At 38.0% G+C, this 20,315-nt stretch overlaps 1 protein-coding gene and 1 pseudogene across 1 annotated transcript; both read left to right on the forward strand.

Moving 5' to 3' along the window:
- The first annotated feature begins 574 nt into the window (after window positions 1-574).
- LOC124633701 lies at window positions 575-16,348 on the forward strand. Its single transcript, XM_047169010.1, has 10 exons — window positions 575-989; window positions 1,731-1,865; window positions 7,045-7,240; window positions 7,457-7,718; window positions 8,232-9,071; window positions 9,928-10,061; window positions 12,951-13,074; window positions 13,331-13,603; window positions 14,095-14,280; window positions 15,635-16,348. The coding sequence occupies exons 1-10, from the start codon at window positions 779-781 to the stop codon at window positions 15,728-15,730; spliced, it is 2,457 nt and encodes an 818-aa protein (XP_047024966.1). The 5' UTR covers window positions 575-778; the 3' UTR covers window positions 15,731-16,348.
- An 841-nt stretch (window positions 16,349-17,189) lies between these two features.
- LOC124634108 lies at window positions 17,190-18,749 on the forward strand (annotated as a pseudogene).
- Window positions 18,750-20,315: the final 1,566 nt, after the last annotated feature.

The following is a 20,315-nucleotide window of genomic DNA, read 5'->3' on the forward strand; positions in this document are numbered from 1 at the left end:
GGTATGCTGCATTGTGTAAATGCGGCGTAAGCCCACAAAATATTTAGCTCAAGCTTATATTCAACCAAGGGCGGATCCAGTACTTAAAAAAAGGTTTTGAGCACAATGCACATCCATTCGATGTGGTTAAAATTATCAGTACTTACATCCTTATTCATTACATCCTTACATTCAAGTACCCTACATAAGTATAATATGAGCGAATAGAAAAAATAAATAAGCAAGTAAAAACATAACAAAGTAGATAAAGAAGTATGTACCCACTGGGGTTTTTAATGAGACAGTGGAAAACTTTGTATCCAAATAGGTTTTAGGGTCTGGGGCCCTGACTGATAACTAGTGCCATCTGTCGGTATAAATAGGAAGATTCAGTACATATACGCGTTTAACGATTTATTTTTATTGTGTACAAAATTATAATGATTATTAAAAACATTAAATGTACTCATAATCATAAGTACGAAAAAAAAACGCGTCATTGGCATTCTTTTCTTGACAATAAAGCGAACTCATCTTTCTTCATCGGCAATCGGCATGAAACGAAACGCAAATGTCAAAAAAACTTTTCGCTCAAAATGGCGATTATTATGTGTCAAACGTGCGGATTTGAGTGAGCGTGTTGAAAATGTTTTTTTCCTAGGGAAGGAGTTTTGTTAAAACGAACGCATATCAAAGCATTGCATGATAAATAGTAAATCTAGTGTGAAATAAGTCAAAACGTATTAGTATTAAAACGTGTTATATTGTGTTTGGAAGTTATTGAGTTATTTTTTCCGCAATGAGCAAATCTAACCCGCTGGCTGGTTTGTTGGCGAACTACGGAGATTCTGACGATGATTCTGATGATGGAATGCGTGCTCCGCCATTGCCGCCTGAGCCCAATAATAGGAAGAGTTTTGTAGCCCCATTGCCTGGGCAGAATTATGCAAATGCATCTGTGGCCGCTGCGAACGCCGCTGCCGTGCATCCTGCGCCTATAGCCCATTGCCGTAAGTGTTTTACACTCATAAATTCCCGAATATCAAAGCCCAGATTGACTTTCTCGGCCTTGTTGAAGGTTAAAGAATCATGCTTGATGACTAATGATTACATCCTTTGGTATAAATAGCAAAAACCTTCAGATATAGTCTGTTGTTTACAAAAGGCTTTATCTTGTAACAATATAAATAAGTTACAGTTTGAAGGCAAAAGAATAATGGTTGGTCTTAATTACTTACTTTAGTGTATCTAAACTTGTTTGTCTTCTAATTAATGTAATTCTGAAATTAGTCACAGACATAATTGACTTTAATTTGTTGCACAGTATGAGGAAAACCACTGCAATAACTCAAGTCAATCATTTTTATTTACGAATTTTGTAGTTAAAACTAGGTAATGGTATGACCATTACCTAGTTTACATATTTACATTTTACATGTTATTTTTATTATTGAAATTAGCAAGAAACTATTAGATTTAGGATACTACATGAACCAGTCTTAACTTGTATTGGGTTGCCCAGGTAACTGGCTTAGAGCAGTCAGAGGCAGACGCTCCTCGTAAAACTAGTACACAACAACATCAAGTATACAGGAAGCCGAACCCAACATAGTTGGTTAAAGGCTTGGGATATGATGATTACTACATGGTACAAACAACCTGGTAGTTAAAACTCACATATAAATTGTTTATTTCTTAAAATGCTCAAACGTCCTGTCTGTTAATTGATATAAGAAATAATGTGTTCACAGCATGGTCAGCATGTTACGATGAGTCCAGTGGTTTCACTTACTACTGGAACCAGCTCACCAATGCGGTGACGTGGGAGGCTCCTCCTGAATACCTACTGGCACTCAAGTTGGCACAGCAACAGTTGCATGTAGCAGGTAAATAGATGTATGTTATGTATGTTAAATAGATGATGAAGGTATCAGTCTTTTAAAAATAATGATTCAGTCAGTAGATGTCATTAATCACTAATTAATATGTGCATGCATCATATTGTAAGGAATCTTTTTATTTTTAGCATAATTTCTCTCTAACATCATCATACAAGACATCAGCTGCTTAAAGTAGTAACTGATTGCAGATTATATATATGTAGGATCAGGAGAGCCGAGCGGTACACCATCAGGGTTTGGAGTCCCCATTTTATTGGGATAGACAAGACTTTATAACAAAATAACAATGTTTAATTACACAAAATAATAATCCACACAGTATACACACTTTAAAACAATAAATTAGGTAGACCACGAACAGACCTTACGGTCACAGTTCGTACAGTGGCATAGGCCACCCACATACGCAGTATGTTAGTAAATAATATGGCGACACGAACAGACTTTACAGTCACAGTTCGTACAGCGGCGTAAGCCACCCACATACGCAGTATGTTAGTAAATAATATGGCGACACGAACAGACTTTACAGTCACAGTTCGTACAGCGGCGTAAGCCACCCACATACACAGTATGTTAGTAAATAATATGGCGACACGAACAGACTTTACAGTCACAGTTCGTACAGCGGCGTAAGCCACCCACATACAAAGTATGTTTGTAAATAATATGGCGAAACGAACAGACCCTAGACTAGGGTCACAGTCCGTACAGCGGCGTAAGCCACCCAAGTACAAAGTGTATCGTATGCCAATACAGCTATGTGAATATACAGCGAGGCTGTACCAAGGAAACCGACAGTTTTGTCGGGAGCAGGAGCTCTATAATGAGTCTAATCCGAAGATAGACTGATTTCGTCATCAAATGCATGTCCTTTTATAGGACGTTCGAACAATGACCCCTCTCCACAACAACTCTGTCCAAAGCGCGCGAAAGCGCGCCATGCGTTTACTTGATACAACATTATTAAGATTTAGCTTAATCTAACTAGATTCTTACAAGACTTTTACATTGCAAAGTTGTTAAATTATCCAAGAATGCTTATTGTAATTAGACAATCGCATTTAAACGTTAAAATAATCAAAATAACATGTTATTGTTGATATTGACAAAATCCATTTAGTTTCTGTTATTATAATAAGTACCTAGTCAAAAATTCAATTCACATGTTTACAGAGTACTTTATAAATCTAGTTTAGATTTATTAGACAAGAAATTGGCAAGATTACTTAATAATAATCGGTAATAAAAGAATCAAAACATTCATTTGGATATTACTATTGTTCACGCACCGGGGCGCGAACCATTTTTAATCTATGGTCATACATTGTTGTTTTTTTTATTATTTTCGTTTGGATACAGACAACGGTGATTGACATTGACATCTATCTGTCACATTTTTGTTCGGATATCCACAGTGGTAATTGATCTATCTCCGACACGGCCAGAACTGACATTCTACACGACCTCGTGTAATTATGTAACAATACAAATCTCTAGGTGTATATCGTTCGGCCTTTCTGACAAACAAAAGTCAAACAAAGTAATCAACACTGGGTAAATTAAGAAAAATCCTGAATTAGTCATAAAAAATCTTCACAGAAATTGATTCGAAAATTATTCGTAATAACTATGCTGTTACTGACCATACAAAAGCTCAACAAAAGTAGGGACATAGTCCCCCAGCCGAAATCACACATTCGACAAGTAATTTGGAATCAAATAGACAACACGCACAGGCGTCAACATAGACAGCCCGCATGCGTCAAGATTGATATTCAAATCCAGGAGTCAACATAGACATCCAACCAGGCGTCAACATAGACAACCCAAACACAGGAGTCAACATAGACATCCAACCAGGCGTCAACATAGACAACCAAAACACAGGAGTCAACATAGACATCCAACCAGGCGTCAACATAGACAACCCAAACACAGGAGTCAACATAGACATCCAACCAGGCGTCAACATAGACAACCCAAACAAGAGTCAACATAGACATCTTGCAAACTCGGCTATTGTATGTCGGTAGCAGTCAAATTAACGTCAATATCATCATTAAAAGTAACTGGACATTCAGGCATTTTTCGCAACCTATCGTGTGCGTATTTGTAAGTTCTATTGCAATTCAAAGATTAACAAATATCACCATCTAATAAAGTTAAGATCTAATTGCTAGTCAGACTTTCAACTTGTAAATTACAGCAACCATTACAACTACGGTTGTCATTCACAACAACGCCTTTTTGCTCGACAGGCTTTGCATCATTAGTGTGTCCCATGACCAAGAGCAATCAGCCCATCCTGGCCTTCCAGGGTACACAACCACAATCGTCAGTGACGTGACACCAACAGTACCGCAGACATTACACAGGTCTCTTCCTGGTCACCCCGATGCCATAACATAGGTCAACGGGTCTTTTCCAAGTCACCCCGATACCCATCATTAGTACTGCTTAACATAACGAAATAATCAAGTAGGCATAACACCTTACCACCAAATTTATAGTCTGACTCACAATTGAAATCATAGCAACAAAAATAGGTAAACTATCAACAATAACAACATAAAACTGGATTGATCTCACCAGATCTATCATTCATGCTTCTCGTAATGTCTCTGTACGCAAGCAAACACAGCGTCTCGACTTATGTAGTTCACGCTGCAAACCGGGCCGCAGTAGAAGCCAGGCGTCGCGTCGCGCTCACGGACTACTAGCAGTGCAGAAGCAGGAGAGGCTCACGGGATTATCACATGCAAAAGCAATCGGAAATCGGTTAATGTTATCACAACACCAATTATTAGACAGAGTTGTAATATCAACACGTTTCTGTTCTATTTTGTCAATTATTTAGTGGAGGAAATAAAAGCAAGAAAGAAGGGGTATTACATAATGTCAAAACAGTAACAGTGAATTTATGTGTTTGCAAGTAATTATGAAAATGTTTTACTGCAATAACTACTACCAAAGTTTCTTATTCATAGGAATGATATCTACTTTCAGTTGCATTTCTGTCACAAAGCCTACGAAACTTATTATCAAACTTTTTGAAAAAGAATGGTACCGTAAACAGCTGCACTAGCGTCAGTATAGTGGATACTCAGGCTATTTTGACGTCAGCGAAGTGACATGTCTACTAGCATATGAGGCTAAAGATTCACCTTCTTTTGGTTGACTGTTATGAAGGTTAATGAGAGTAGCAGCGATAGTTTCTGACACATCGTAACGGGAAAGAAAGATACTTTTAAAGTCTGGCCAGGTCATGCCGGCATACGATTCTTGGGAAAGCCATACGGAAGCACTGCCTTTCAAAGCTTTACTAAGGGCAATAATAAGTGGACCGCCCTGAAGGGGTTTTTCAGATAGGCAAACATCAACAGTTGTACTCCAAGATCGAGCATTGGAATCGGGTGAATCGGGATCAAAATCGGGCAAGCGAATTGAATTAGACGGTGTGGTGGGGGTCTTCATTGCATCAATTAGCTGAGCCATATTACGGCCCTGAAGTTCTAACATTGCTCGCCATGGATCACCAACCCCTTCCGATTCCCGGGCTTCACCTAATCCCACTTCTGATGTAGGATCAGGAGAGCCGAGCGGTACACCATCAGGGTTTGGAGTCCCCATTTTATTGGGATAGACAAGACTTTATAACAAAATAACAATGTTTAATTACACAAAATAATAATCCACACAGTATACACACTTTAAAACAATAAATTAGGTAGACCACGAACAGACCTTACGGTCACAGTTCGTACAGTGGCATAGGCCACCCACATACGCAGTATGTTAGTAAATAATATGGCGACACGAACAGACTTTACAGTCACAGTTCGTACAGCGGCGTAAGCCACCCACATACACAGTATGTTAGTAAATAATATGGCGACACGAACAGACTTTACAGTCACAGTTCGTACAGCGGCGTAAGCCACCCACATACAAAGTATGTTTGTAAATAATATGGCGAAACGAACAGACCCTAGACTAGGGTCACAGTCCGTACAGCGGCGTAAGCCACCCAAGTACAAAGTGTATCGTATGCCAATACAGCTATGTGAATATACAGCGAGGCTGTACCAAGGAAACCGACAGTTTTGTCGGGAGCAGGAGCTCTATAATGAGTCTAATCCGAAGATAGACTGATTTCGTCATCAAATGCATGTCCTTTTATAGGACGTTCGAACAATGACCCCTCTCCACAACAACTCTGTCCAAAGCGCGCGAAAGCGCGCCATGCGTTTACTTGATACAACATTATTAAGATTTAGCTTAATCTAACTAGATTCTTACAAGACTTTTACATTGCAAAGTTGTTAAATTATCCAAGAATGCTTATTGTAATTAGACAATCGCATTTAAACGTTAAAATAATCAAAATAACATGTTATTGTTGATATTGACAAAATCCATTTAGTTTCTGTTATTATAATAAGTACCTAGTCAAAAATTCAATTCACATGTTTACAGAGTACTTTATAAATCTAGTTTAGATTTATTAGACAAGAAATTGGCAAGATTACTTAATAATAATCGGTAATAAAAGAATCAAAACATTCATTTGGATATTACTATTGTTCACGCACCGGGGCGCGAACCATTTTTAATCTATGGTCATACATTGTTGTTTTTTTTATTATTTTCGTTTGGATACAGACAACGGTGATTGACATTGACATCTATCTGTCACATTTTTGTTCGGATATCCACAGTGGTAATTGATCTATCTCCGACATATATATTAAAAAAATCTCTAATTCTTTTGGCATAAATCTACACACCACATAATTTTGCTGTCATCTCTAAAAGTAATTTATAAGTTATGAGTTAATGGAATGAGAGTAAGATTTACTTTTACTGTTCTGTATAATTTATGTCTTGTGTAATTTATGGACACATCATATTAGCTTCACTTGTATTGTATAACTTACACTGTAAGAAAACTATTGTAAACCCTTGTTTTATAAAAAAGTGATGGAGTTGGAGTTATGCTACAGAGTTTCTTGCTGAATGAGGTCCGCACCTTGGAGCCATGGAGCTTTTATATAGGCCTATTTGAATTAAAATTTTAGTTTGAGAGTCTAATTCAGTTAAACATACTCACAATCCTAAACCCATACACATAATCTCATTAAGTGTAATGCTTTCTTCTAAGGTTCAGCAGAAGTATCAGCGGAAGAGTGGCAACTGTACCAGCAAGCGTTAGCAGAGAAACAAAACTCGCAGAACAACAAAGTAGTGAGCAAGTCTTCCAATAAACAACCCAAAAAGACTGACCGGAACAGCATCGGGAATAAAGACAAGGGTAACAAGTATGGCAAGAAACGGAGCCACAGTGATGATGAGGATGAGTAAGTATCAATAATATTTGACTAATTTCTACTTTCCTAGGTTATATATTTGCTTTGTAAGCGTTTTGATAAAAGTCTGAAGCCACAAACATGCTCTACCACCCTAATATTCACAGGACTGTAAATCAGTGGGGCCAAACCTTTCAACCCCCTTAAATATAACTTGATTTGTTGAAGAAAATCCTTTTATAACCTTAATTTTATTATCATTTTCAGAAAAATCGAGCTAATAACATCATACCACAACTCAGACTCGGAATCCAATGATGAGGCAGAAACACCAACTAAACCACAGGCACCGCCCTTACCGAAACCCCAATCTAAGCCAACGGTTCCCCATAAGAAGCCTAAAGTAAAACCGGTAGAGTATGGACCTGCATTACCTCCGAAACAGAATTATACTGTACCGATTGGACCGGAACTGCCTCCTGAGTTGATGAACAATGGACCGAAATCACCTGAGAATAGTACTAAAGAGGTATGTATGAGAAATGTTATAAATATTTCTGTTATATGTCATTTCAAAAAATATTGTGTGAAGAAAATTCCAGCTTTGAATGGTACCTATGATGAGAAATGCAACTGAATAATGCTAAAGAATAGTGTTTCATTATATTGAGAAATACCTTTTTTTAATCTAAACAATTATGTTTTGTTTTTTATCTTTTTATATCTATTGCCTATTCACCATTGTATGTAAAATCATAACAACCATTTGAAATAATCTCTCTTGGTATATTATCACGGGAGCTGATTTCACATGGTTTTCCATTGATTTAATTCATGTACTTCTGGTATGTTTTGTAGTAAATAACAAGCAAAATATATCACTAGTTTGAGTTAGATCAATATTTCTCGATATCTTTGATACATTATCATGCAATGTGATGGGTTTAAAGTTTTCAATCTGAGGTACCAATATTAATATGAGTTAGGGTTTATTGAACATTGATGAAACATGTGATTGACTTACTTTTCTTTGTTTCCAAAGGATAAAAGATCAGACAAAACAAATGATGAAGACAGTCAAGATGAAAGCGCTTTATTCCTAAGACTTAAAAACAAAGCCAAACTATTAGAAAAATTAGGTGGAGAGTTACCAAAAGACCTACAAAAGATGATTGAAGAAGATCCAAGATCAGGCAGCAATACACCAAAAAGAGAAGAAAGTATTTCAAAAGGCAATGCTAACATAGATGAATTATTAGAAGAGATTGAGAAAAGAGAATTACCAAAAGTAGTTAAGACAAAAAAGGTTGATGGTACAATCAGTGGTAAGAGTTCCCCTAAGGGTGATATTACACCACCTATTGAGGCTAAACCTTTGTTCCCGAGTATACAGAATATTGATGAAACACCCATTACCCCTCCGTCAATACCTCCCACGCCTCCCCTTCCAATAGACGTAGATAATGAAGAAAAGAAAGTTGACACAACCGAAAAGAAAGGAGTTAACTTATACCTTATAGATTCAGAAGAACGTAGAGATGTTGGCAAGAAGAAACTCAGAATATCAAACTCTGTATTACCTGACCGAAAAAGGGGGGAAGAGCCAGCGTACACAACCAAGTACTCCCAATTTATTGAAGGATTTTCAAACGAGAGAACTGGATTAGGTTTCTCTAAAGACGAAGATGAAAATGAGAGTCCAAAGAATGCGATTAATTATGGCAACGGTTTAATGTTTACGAAGGGTGAGACGTTGAATGAGGATAAGAAGGATGAAGATTTGGACGATCTTACTGAACTTTTGGAGGCTAAGTTGAAGTACTTAAACCAATTGCAACCGTGCGTGGTGACGCCGGTGCAGGAAATGTTGATACAGATGCAGGTATGTAGTTTTTTATTTGTATATTTAGACAGATGTGTGTTATTGACCTTGAATGGGTAATAAAATATAGTGTTTGAGCGTAAATACGGAAATGTGGGAAACTTGAAAGGAGGTTTTGTGTTTCGTAATAAACAAAATTAATTTTCTGCAAAGCACCACCCTTTCACCACTTCATGTACCTATAGGGTAAAATGGAGGAGCCCTGTTTTTAAGACTTTGCAGTTTGTCTGTCACTAGGTTGCATTTCATGAGCCATGATGATGGTATAAAAACATAATAGAAATAAACAAAAAAAAAAAAATTGGGTCCTCTTACATGAAAGTTCTCTGCCTTGAGTGCCGTGACTATAGTTCGGCCATTCAGAGAATGCGTTCCTGACACGTCGCGATTGAACTGACGACGTAATAACATTCATTGATTATTGATATAATAATGTTGTTTTAATGCTCCTCAATTGTTAAAACGGTAAACAACCAGCAAAAATATTTTATCGTAACTGCAACGCCATTGCAAAGTTACGTCGTCAGTTCAATCGCGACGTGTCAGGAACGCATTCTCTGAATGGCCGAACTATAGTTACATTATTCTTTTATTTTTGGTGCGCATTCATAGCGAGCGAACTTTTAAATCTGGCGCCCCTAAACGAGGTGTTAGGCTCGAATCACACCGGAATGGCAGCGGCCGGCAGCGACGCGTCGAGCACTTTCAGTGTGAAATAATTTTAAACTTTAATTACATACTTAAAATACTCGTGTCACTAGTGACACTTGAAAATCTAGAAAAGGCCGTTGCTATTCCGGTGTGATTGAGTATTTTCAATTACATTATGACCTTATGGATCTGTCGTTGTGCACAGACGCTAGTGGCCGCGTTCCGGTTCGGCGCTGTGGGCGCGGGCTACTGGCGGCGCTGGGCGGGCGGCGCGCTGGCGGCGCTGGCGCGGCACGAGGCGCGCGCGGCGCCGGCGGGCTGGAGCGCCAGCTTCCAGAGGTACGACCCCACGCGCACGAGCACAAGCGACTCCTACACCCATGTACAAGGGTTTATTGCGCGTTGCGTTTGATCAAGTGCACTCTTTACGAAAGTAGTTTTGGAAAATTCACTTCTGTAATAATAAATTTCGAAAAATTTAGAACCTCCTCCTTCTTGGCAAATCGGTTAAAAATGGTTTTGTCACTTTTGCATCTAAAATAAATATGCGGCGCCAGCCCCCTGAGCGCTAGCTCTTAAAGCTACTTCACGACTTGGGATCAACCACTTCAAGATTACAAGAATTTGCCCACTTTCCAACTTTTGCCACAAGTTTATTTTTGCTCGAGCTTGTTATTAAAATTCAATAAATCAATATCAGAAAAACAAATGTTTTTGACAGCATTTTTATGTCGGTATTTATTATATTGTAGGTAGTTGCTAGACTAACGTTAAGATCGACAAACTTAACAGCGAATAAACCCTTTTACATTTACCCCCTTTTCAAAAATGGGCTATTTATAGTGGAGTCTTTGTTTTTGGACTTTCGGAACTTCAGTGTTTCCGAACGGTGCGGACTGAACATTAATTATGGACTTTTTTGGACTTCTTTTTGGTTATGATATATTTTTATGACTGCAGCCTTGAATTTTGGTCAAAACTCTAAAATTCAAGGTCTATACAACAGTTGGAATTTGGAACAATTTAAAATTTTCTTTGGTGTCGCTTTGTATTGCAAAATTCGCAGTGAAATAATTTCTTTATATTTCTTGCATTTTTTTAATAGCATAGATCTGAGGTAATGTCAAATATTTCATTGTTTAATTTAGCAATGCAAGATGCTCCAAGATTTTGAAAGTTTCTTTCGATATCCAATCGTAATTTTTTGACAGAATAACACATTCAGTGGTACGTATGTATTTTGAGTTGATTTGATCGAACTATTTGAATCAAGTCAAGTCAGACATATTTTCTTTGATGATCTTCTTAAATGAGAAGGGTATTTGTGTTCTGCATATCCACACTGTCTAAATGTGATGCAAAACCTGTGTCTCTTTAAATTTCTTTTGCATTCAACATCGACAATTGTTATGTTTAATCTAGTCTGACTAAAACATTTTTGAATGTATAAAAATATTCATATTATTTATTGTAATTTCAAGGTAAGAGAATGAAACCTCATCACAATATAAAATACTCTATTTGAACTGTATTAAATTTGCAACAAACTGTGATAATTTTTCTGTGATTAGTTTATTATGTAAGAATAAAGACTTCATTCTAAACATCTAGTTTCTTTAATGTTTTGTTAACCCGAAAACTGAGAATAAAAGAGTCGGCAACATCTTAGCTATAAGTGTGAAGAAGACAGAAGATCGCCGCCGGCCGGACGTCGAGTCGCCGCGACTGCCCAGGAGTTGGTGAGAAAACAAAACTCTTTGCCAAATATTTTTATATATTTCGTGAATAATATGCTTTGATCTTTCTAGAAAGCTGATGCGAGACCGTCGTGTAAAGGATTTTGAGGATTCCTTGTGTCCGCCATTTTGGAACGCAATTTTCTTTTGATTTTCTTTTAATTTTGACGGCGGACACAAATCCGGAGCACGGGTTTAAGTATGCGGTTTTATTTGTCATTAGATAAGTTCGCCCCATACTTTTAGATAGCGTTGTGGTGATCTTAAGTTTTGTAGAAAAATAAAATAAAATTCTTCGATAGTCTCTTTTTAAGCGAATTTTTAATACTTTTTATTGTATTCCATTCCATATTTGTACGTCTCACCAAAGACATAGCGCACTATTTTATTTTTAAGATTTTATTTTTACCTACGTTTTACAAATAATAAATACTTTGATAGTCATTCGAATTACATTACCTACAAAACAATGTCAAAATTACTTTTGTATTCTTCCGGTCGGGTACAGCTTCTCCAACATGACATTCTCAACAAAAAATCCATGACAGTAAATTGTCTTCTCAATATTGGTATATGATCGTCGTGTATTTATACATATCCTGCTAGAACTTTCCGTCGGTGGCAACACCCAATCCTTTCTGACAGCTTGACATCGCTGGCCCTGTACTTCAAAATACTCTCTTAGAAGATTTCGTCTACCTTAGTATGTTCCGGCAAGAATTAGATCATTTTTGCAGATTTGATTTGCAAAATAACGTCATGATAATGTGACCCTCAAATTAATGTAATCACTATTTTTTATTTTCTTAGCCTTTATTGTCCCTCTGCTGGGCAAAGGCCTCCCCATCCCGTCTCCTCACCCCTCGATCCTGAGTGCTCCCACCAGTCAGGGTTGTCGGCGTCCAGATCGTCACGTCATCTCTTCCGGGGCCTACCCCGTCTGCAGTGGCCATCTTGTGGTATCCACTGAGTAACGATTATTTCAATAAACCTACAAAATATTATCAAGAAACTTAAGCTCACTTCCGTATCTAAAGCTACCGGGCTGCTCCTGACCCCACTGCCCATGCTTTGACGGGTTGGTCCAGTGGGAATACCCCGCTACCACGCATGCATGGAGATTTTATATTGCCTTATATGATCCTCTGGTCTGGTTATCCCAGTTTCTCCAACGTGGCATTCTCTAATCCCAAATACATGATATTTTCTGACTTGTGAATTGTCTTCTGCTGCTAAAATGATCCTCTAGAAACCTCATATCATGATGTCTTCCTGGACTTTTCCGTCGACAGCAACATCTTGGCATATTCTGGCAGCTTGATTTTCTTATATGCCCCGTTTTGACTGGCGAGAAAACCTCAAAAAACGTTTCGATGTCAGTACATACTCTCAATAAACCTTGAAAAACTTAAGCTCACCCCCGTATCTAAAGCTACCGGGCTGCTCGTGACCCCACTGCCCATGCTTCTACCGTCACATTTGTGCACCACAGGTCCGAGGGGCGCTACTGCTACCGGCGCGAGGCGGACGGCTTGGTCCAGTGGGAATACCCCGCTACCACGCATACGGACATGGAGATTTGTACCACGCCGCCTCATCCTGGTATTGATGCTAAGGTAAGGAATATACTTACGGATTTTGTGAATAAGTTATTTTTTGTAGTCTTTTTGGTGGTGCCTAGTTTTTTTGGGGTTATAAGAGTAAATAAATGTGATAATGAGTATGATAATATTATTTTATGTTATTTCATAGACTTATGGGAGAAATCCAATTCGATACGCAACTGTGTGAGTGTCTTGCTAAAATTATTATAAAAAATAGAACAATTTTACAAGACTTACATAAACAATTAAACTATTCTCTTTATTCCAGGAGGAAATACCCCCACCATTACCACCAACGCCACCCCCAGCGTCCGCCCCACCACCGCCGACTTTACCCCCATCCACGTGGTCTCGCGCCGTCACGCCGCCGCCACCATCCTTGTCGAGCCATATCCCGGCTACTGGCAGCCTGGTGCCGTCAGTGGGGTCACATGGTGCTGGGGTCCAGGGTTTGTGGCCGAGAGCTAGGACGCCGCCCCCTCCGGCCTGGGTCGACCCGCCGCCGCCGGGGTGCGATGATTTGCCGCCTTTGCCTGCTAATGTGAGTTTTTAGTTATTTTTGTTGATAGTTCAGATTTTTTTGGAGTCTTGAACTTGTGAGACTGTTGAAACGATACGTTCATTGGCCTACTATATAGGTTTGTTATTTATTTTTTGAATAATTTATACTAAAATGTTATGTCATTACGGGATTAAAAAATAATGATTTGTCTCTATAAACAATTTATATAAAACCATTTGTTTAATTTTAACAATAAATATTTAGAATAATAAATATTCGTCTGACTGACTGACTGACTGACTCACTGACACACACACTGACAGACTCACTGACACTCACTCACAGACACACTCACTCACTCACAGACTGACTCACTGACAGACTGGAAGCCGACCCCAACATAATAGGGAAAAGGCTCGGACGATGATGAATAAATACTCGTTTTAGTACAGAACAGAAGTAAAGCAGAGCACATTCAACAAATATTTAATTCCAGAATTCACCATTTACCATTATTTTTCCCATTGCAGTCAGAACAAAAACAAGAGATAGGCGACGAGCTTGCTTCGTTCTACAGCGACATAGCGGAACTAGAGAAGCAGACTTCGGGGCCCCACACGGCTTCCAACTCGCCTGAACCCGTCGACAGTAAGGACAAACAAAGAGATAAGGCAGATAAGGAGAAAGACGTTAAGACTATCAAGAAGAAATCTAAAGTGAGTATAAAAATATTCTTCCAAGACCTTAAAAATATGATCTCTGCGTAAACTCGTACGAGTAGCTTTAGAGGGGCTAGACTTCTTAATTCCCACAGACATTATAATTTTTTAATACGCTTTTGTTTCTTTAAATTAATCAGCCAGTAACAAATTCTGACAACTCTAAAAACTTTTAACCCGTTTGTATACAGCGCAGGAATACGCGCGCCACAGTTCATCTTCTATTGTTTTATAATTATAGTTCGGCCATTCAGAGAATGCGTTCCTGACACGTCGCGATTGAACTGACGACGTAACTTTGCAATGGCGTTGCAGTTACGATAAAAATATTTTTGCTGGTTGTTTACCGTTTTAACAATTGAGGAGCATTAAAACAACATTATTATATCAATAATCAATGAATGTTATAATTTTGTGCCAAACTGAGTGTCAAATAACTTGGTAAACAATATTTTTCTAAATCTATACTGCGCTATTACAAGGTTATGTCAGCGGTTTATATTTTGTAGTGCTGTGCTAAAAATAACAGGCAAGTATCGTAATCTGTTCTTATACAGTTATAATATAAAATAATACGTTTTGATTTTCTTTTTAAGAATTGGAAAATAATGGACTATAAGACTTAATTATAACGTTTATGAAATATAAAAATAAAACTATGACCAAACCGCATTTTTATACTTAGATTAAAAATGGTAACCCCAAATGGCGTTATGGGCCGCCATTTTGTGACGCTAAAACAGTCGTCCGTTGTCGTTTCGTGCGCATAGACCACGTTTTTCAAGTGTTTTCGATCTGTTTTTATTTGATTACCCGGCTTTTGTTAGACCGAGATATCAGGATTGATTCTGTTATTGATAATAATATAATTATACATGTAGGCGAAGATGATGATGAAGACACCACCTCCTCAAGCAAATCGGAGTCTGATTAATATTCTGTTCGCACATTCAATTCAATGTACTTGTAACAAAGAATAAATAAAACAATTTTATTATATGAATATTACCTTTTTTTGGTTTCCACTTAAATAACTAAAATATAAAACAAATGATTCCGCCAATTTAAAACGAAAATAATCTTAAAATAATGCGGCGGTTCATTTTGAAGGAACGGTAACGAACTCAGTGTTATGTTGTGCCCATCACTAGTCGTGACTAACTGATAGGTGTCAGGAACGCATTCTCTGAACGGCCGAAGTATAGCGACGTACAAGCATTTAATGCAACAAATAATTCTATTTACAAAACATTATAATTTAAAGAACTTTTGGAGTAGAACAAAGACACCAAAAATCACGTTGAGCTGCTTGTCGTCGCATTCATGTTAACATGAAGTTGCCTTGTTCCAGGTAAAAATATCAGCATCAATGGGATTGAAACACAAGTCAGTATCGAACTTAGTGGCGAAGTGGCAACAAGTAGCCGACGAGATTCATTCCGATTAATTTACTGACTACTTGAGCGTTCAGCCGCTTCAAGCGCTAAACTGTTTGGCTTCACTTAGCCCAAATAATACTGTGAGACTAATTAATAGAGTAAATTAATTATTAATAGCCAATATAAGACAGTTTTTTGTTATACTACAATAATATATCTGGTCAAATAAAATCAGAAAATGCGAATATATTTATGTTTTTGCAAAGACAATAAAGTTATTATGTAAAAGAAATGCTATGTTTTTTTTTGTACTTTTCGGCATTTAAGTTTCCTACATTTTTGTAGATGTCACTAAGATTACTGTTAGCTACATATTGTACCTAATTGTTATACTTACAACATTAGCAAATTGATATTGTTAAAAAATAATTGTTAATTACAATTTTTACACCAGAATGCTTTATTATAGTGAATTTAATTGTATGAAAGAGATTTATTCATAGGACTCAATATTATACTTAAACACAAAATGTAAGAAGTTTATAAAATATTTTTGTAACTGGTAATAATTTTGAGCACATTGTCAATAGAATAAGTTATGTTTTACGTAAATCGATAGCAACAATTGCTTTAAGTTTTTTTGTAAATATTTTGTGTATTTTGTAAATAATAAATTTTGTTAAGATTATCAAGTTTTTTTCTTGAACCCTAAAAATATTGCTAGAAAATTCATGTTCATGGTTTTTTATTATCACAGATGATGATTATCGTCAGACATACCTAAGCCTATTTACGAACTATCTAACATAAACCACGATTCTCAGTAAACCATATTACAAACCAAATTACAGCTTAATTAACAGCATTCAAACTCATCAGTATCAAATAAAATACACGCCTGACGGTGGTTGCAGACTAACAGCCCATATTCACCCTTATTTTAACTCCAATAAGGTTCATTTTACGTTGAAACTGATAGTAAATTGGGTGGCTACGTGATTGCAATACGGAATGTTATTTAGAATATCTGAATTACATTTTAGTTATTCAAAGCGGGTGCTATTTGTAGCTCAGGTACGAAATGTAAGAAGTGACATTTATTTCTGTTGCGATACGTCACACGGGACCATCACGGGACGTTCATTTCTTAGTTGGATTTTTGTATCTATGGTTTAATCTTCAAAGCAAGTGTGGGCTTGAACATAATTATCTGTAGGTAATTGTGTCGACCCAAAAAGAAAAATAATTGGTAAAGAAGGTATTCAAGAATGCTAATTCATGATCTCAATAATAATAATTACTAGTTCCTATTTGTAATATGTTTAAGTACTAAAGTAGATAAATATTTTGCGCCCTACTGAGTTCTGCTCAACGAACCAAGGAAACAGTAGGTACGAGGAAATAAATCAGTCTTACTTGAAAGCCCTTTCGATTACGTAAGATGCCTCAGCTCGGAGTTTTTTCTTATTCGTTAAAGGATAATCCGGAAAATCGCTTCAAGAAATCCTAAATTAAATTCCGAGATAAATGGCTTTCCGAACACGTTCGCGTAATAAATTCTTAATGATACATTAAAAGTGGATTGTCTTAGGAAAAACCACATTCTTACGTAAGTACCAGGTTCCTATTACTATGTATACCTATTACATGTGTATAAGTACCTCTAGGTACCTAATATAAGTAGGTTCAAAGTTATAGGAATATGTACAGGCTACCTACTAAAATTATGAAATACCTAATTATTATCTACCCACGCCAGGCAGCCTGGTGTACTAATAAGCACCTGTCGTTGTACCTACCTATCTAAGTAATAATTAATTTTGTAGGGTTTTTATTTGAGCGGGTAGTTGCTAAAGTCAAATAGGTACGTTGAGACAAAAACTCAGACCAGTGCAATACGCAGTCGAGTACGGACGCGTTTGCGCTGCACTGTATGAATTTTTAATTCGCGAATTGCGCGGCTGTAGCCGCTGCCCGGTTTTCGCTATGAGTGCAAACGATTTATCAAACATGCCATAGATTACATAGACGAGGTTAGCATCTTGCAGATCTGCAAGACGTCGTTCAAGGAAGATGAGATAAGCAGTGCTAAACTGCTGCTTTTCACTACTCTTGGCAAAGTTAGCCAGATGCCGTCTCGTCGAAGGGATGGCACAGAGAAGAGTCTCCAGGACATCGTCACGCTGTTGAAGGAGACCGACCCGGATGACGTGCCCGATTTCGTGGCGAAGGACCTGCATAAGCTTCCTCCCGTCACGTTCGACCACGTAGATGTCACCAGGCTGCTGAAGGATATCACACTCCTTAAGCAAAGCCAGGCTGAGATGCAGCTTCAGCTGGAGGTGTCCAACAACACCATCAGTGATCTACGGGCAGAAGTAGTAGCATTGCGCAACACAATTTCTGCAAGTAGGTCACCTATCGCCAGCGACAGTAATGTGAACACGCGTCGCGGGGCGCAAAATGCCTCCATCTGCAGTTTCGAGTCGGCGGGCTCGAATGCGTCATCTACTGCCGAGAATGCATGCGTTGCAACGTGTGCCGCCGCCGTCCCTGCCTCGACACCGGTAGAGACGATGACTCGTGTAGGTTCGTTAACCCCCAAACGAGCCTACGCAGCAATTGTAGCCGCTAAGAAGCCTGTTGAGCCACAAAACTCCCAGGTTAAAATAGCGGAAACTACAAAAGGGGGTAAGAAGAGACGATCGAAACCAAACCAGGTTTTGAGAAGGCAAGGTCCCAAGGTCGACACGTGCGACAAGGATGGGTTCGTCAAGGTCGAGAGGAAGAAGAAGAAACCTCCTTCTCGGAATCAGTGCGGTACTGCGCTGGCGGGGCCCAATATGCTGCTGCGTCCAGCTATTCCAACGACGCTGCTGTACGTGTCCAGGCTGCACCATTCTACGAAGGTTGAGGAGGTCGTAGAGTATCTGCGCGTCAAAACTAACTGGACCTTGAGGGTCGAGAGGTTGGTGCCGCGTCACAACACGAATTTTAACTCGTTCGTGGCACGTATTCCGACACATCGTGTGCATTAGTTTTAAGAATATTTGTTATGTATTTATAGTATGTTTAAGTTTTTATAGATATAGTATTGTATATGTTATGGACCAAGTGATAAATTGGGCAGTATACATAATGCCCGGTCATTATGAATAATGCCCAATATGAGAGTGCAATTTGATAATAATTATTCAAATAATCAAATTAACCGGGCACTATACATATTGCCCGTGAACTTTTGGGCAAAGTAATACAAACATATTTAATTTCATTTTTTTTATTGTTATTGACATTTAACTTAAAATTAACTAAATATTAAACCACTTAAATAATCAGCCTCATGATTTGGATTAATTATGAAGGACTTCTGCCTTAAAAATCCACTAGTTTTTGCATTTAAAAGTTAAGGAAAGTCATATTAAAAATATAACATAAAATATAATTAAATTTAAAACCAAAAATTTACAACGTATCTTTGTTTTATACAAATGACTTATTATTATAAAACGCATTATTATTAGAAATCGCTTTGTGGGTTTTAGAAGACTTTCACAAAGCAGCCCGAAGCCTGGAAGTTGGTGATTGATTCACCCGTGCATCGGAGAGCACGTAAATGTCGGTCCTGCGCCTGATCTCTTTCCGGTCGTGTCGGATTGCCGTCCCATCGGGCTATGAGAGTGAAGGAATAGGGAGTGCACCTGTGTCTGCGCAAATGCTTGTGCACTATAATATGTCCTGCGCATTTGGCTAATCTCCTTACATGAGAACAGCCGCCGTAGCCGATAATCGGCTAGGAGGACATCATCATCATCATCATTATAAAACAAAATAAACTAAAGTTTAAGCGATCGGACTCATTATTTGGCATAATTAACTTTTATTATTTAGCTTCTCTAAATAAAAGTCACATAGAAAATATAATTAAAATAGGGTGCTATTTAAACAGGCTTCTTTTTAATATTACTCGCCCCCAAAAATGTATGTTGCCTTCTAAATTACTAAGTCAGCCACAATTAAATTTGTAGCATGCTAAACTAAAGTAAACTTCTGAAATACTATTAAATTACATCATAAAATATATTTATTTAGCTTCTAATTTTTTTACTCAGTACGTTTAAAATATAACACATCCCATATCAATTGACAGAGCATGGAAGTAAGCATGCAGCAAGCATGGCTTCTGTCACGACTCCGGCGCTGCGGGGCTCCGGCGGTCCCATACGAGCTTATCGTCGCAGATGGTTTTCACGCTCACCACCGCAGCTTCGGCTTGCTGGCCGGCTCCGACGGCCAGCCTCAGCCGCGGCGGCGAGCGCTGAAACTACCTGCGCCTCAGCTCGCAGGCCGCCTCGCCCCTCCGCGCCTACGCGGTTTTGAATTGCACTCTAGGGGTAGGGCAGACAAGACTACGTGGAGTCGGTTTTGCAGCGATTCGTTTTCGTCACTAATTCAGATTTTAATACAATGTTTTGAATCCAAATTAAATTCTACCATAAAAAAAAGGAGCCAAGAAAAATGAGATCAAGAAAAACGAGGCCGAGTTAGTAAAGTGGATGACAATTGTCCAATTAATAATTTTGTGGCTAGACTTATAATTTCCCATTAAAATAGAACATATAATTTAAAACAATAATCATAAAATATGTAGCA

The sequence above is a fragment of the Helicoverpa zea genome, chromosome 10 (assembly GCF_022581195.2).
Source record: "Helicoverpa zea isolate HzStark_Cry1AcR chromosome 10, ilHelZeax1.1, whole genome shotgun sequence".
In the NCBI taxonomy this organism is placed as follows: Eukaryota; Metazoa; Arthropoda; class Insecta; order Lepidoptera; family Noctuidae; genus Helicoverpa; species Helicoverpa zea.

Bases quoted from the DNA above. Each gene is read 5' to 3' on its own strand.
- LOC124633701 (XM_047169010.1), top strand. From the start codon at position 779: ATGAGCAAATCTAACCCGCTGGCTGGTTTGTTGGCGAACTACGGAGAT. The intron at 13,075-13,330 runs GTAAGGAATATA...TCTTTATTCCAG, and splicing joins ATCCTGGTATTGATGCTAAG to GAGGAAATACCCCCACCATT. The intron at 14,281-15,634 runs GTGAGTATAAAA...GCCTTGTTCCAG, and splicing joins CTATCAAGAAGAAATCTAAA to GTAAAAATATCAGCATCAAT.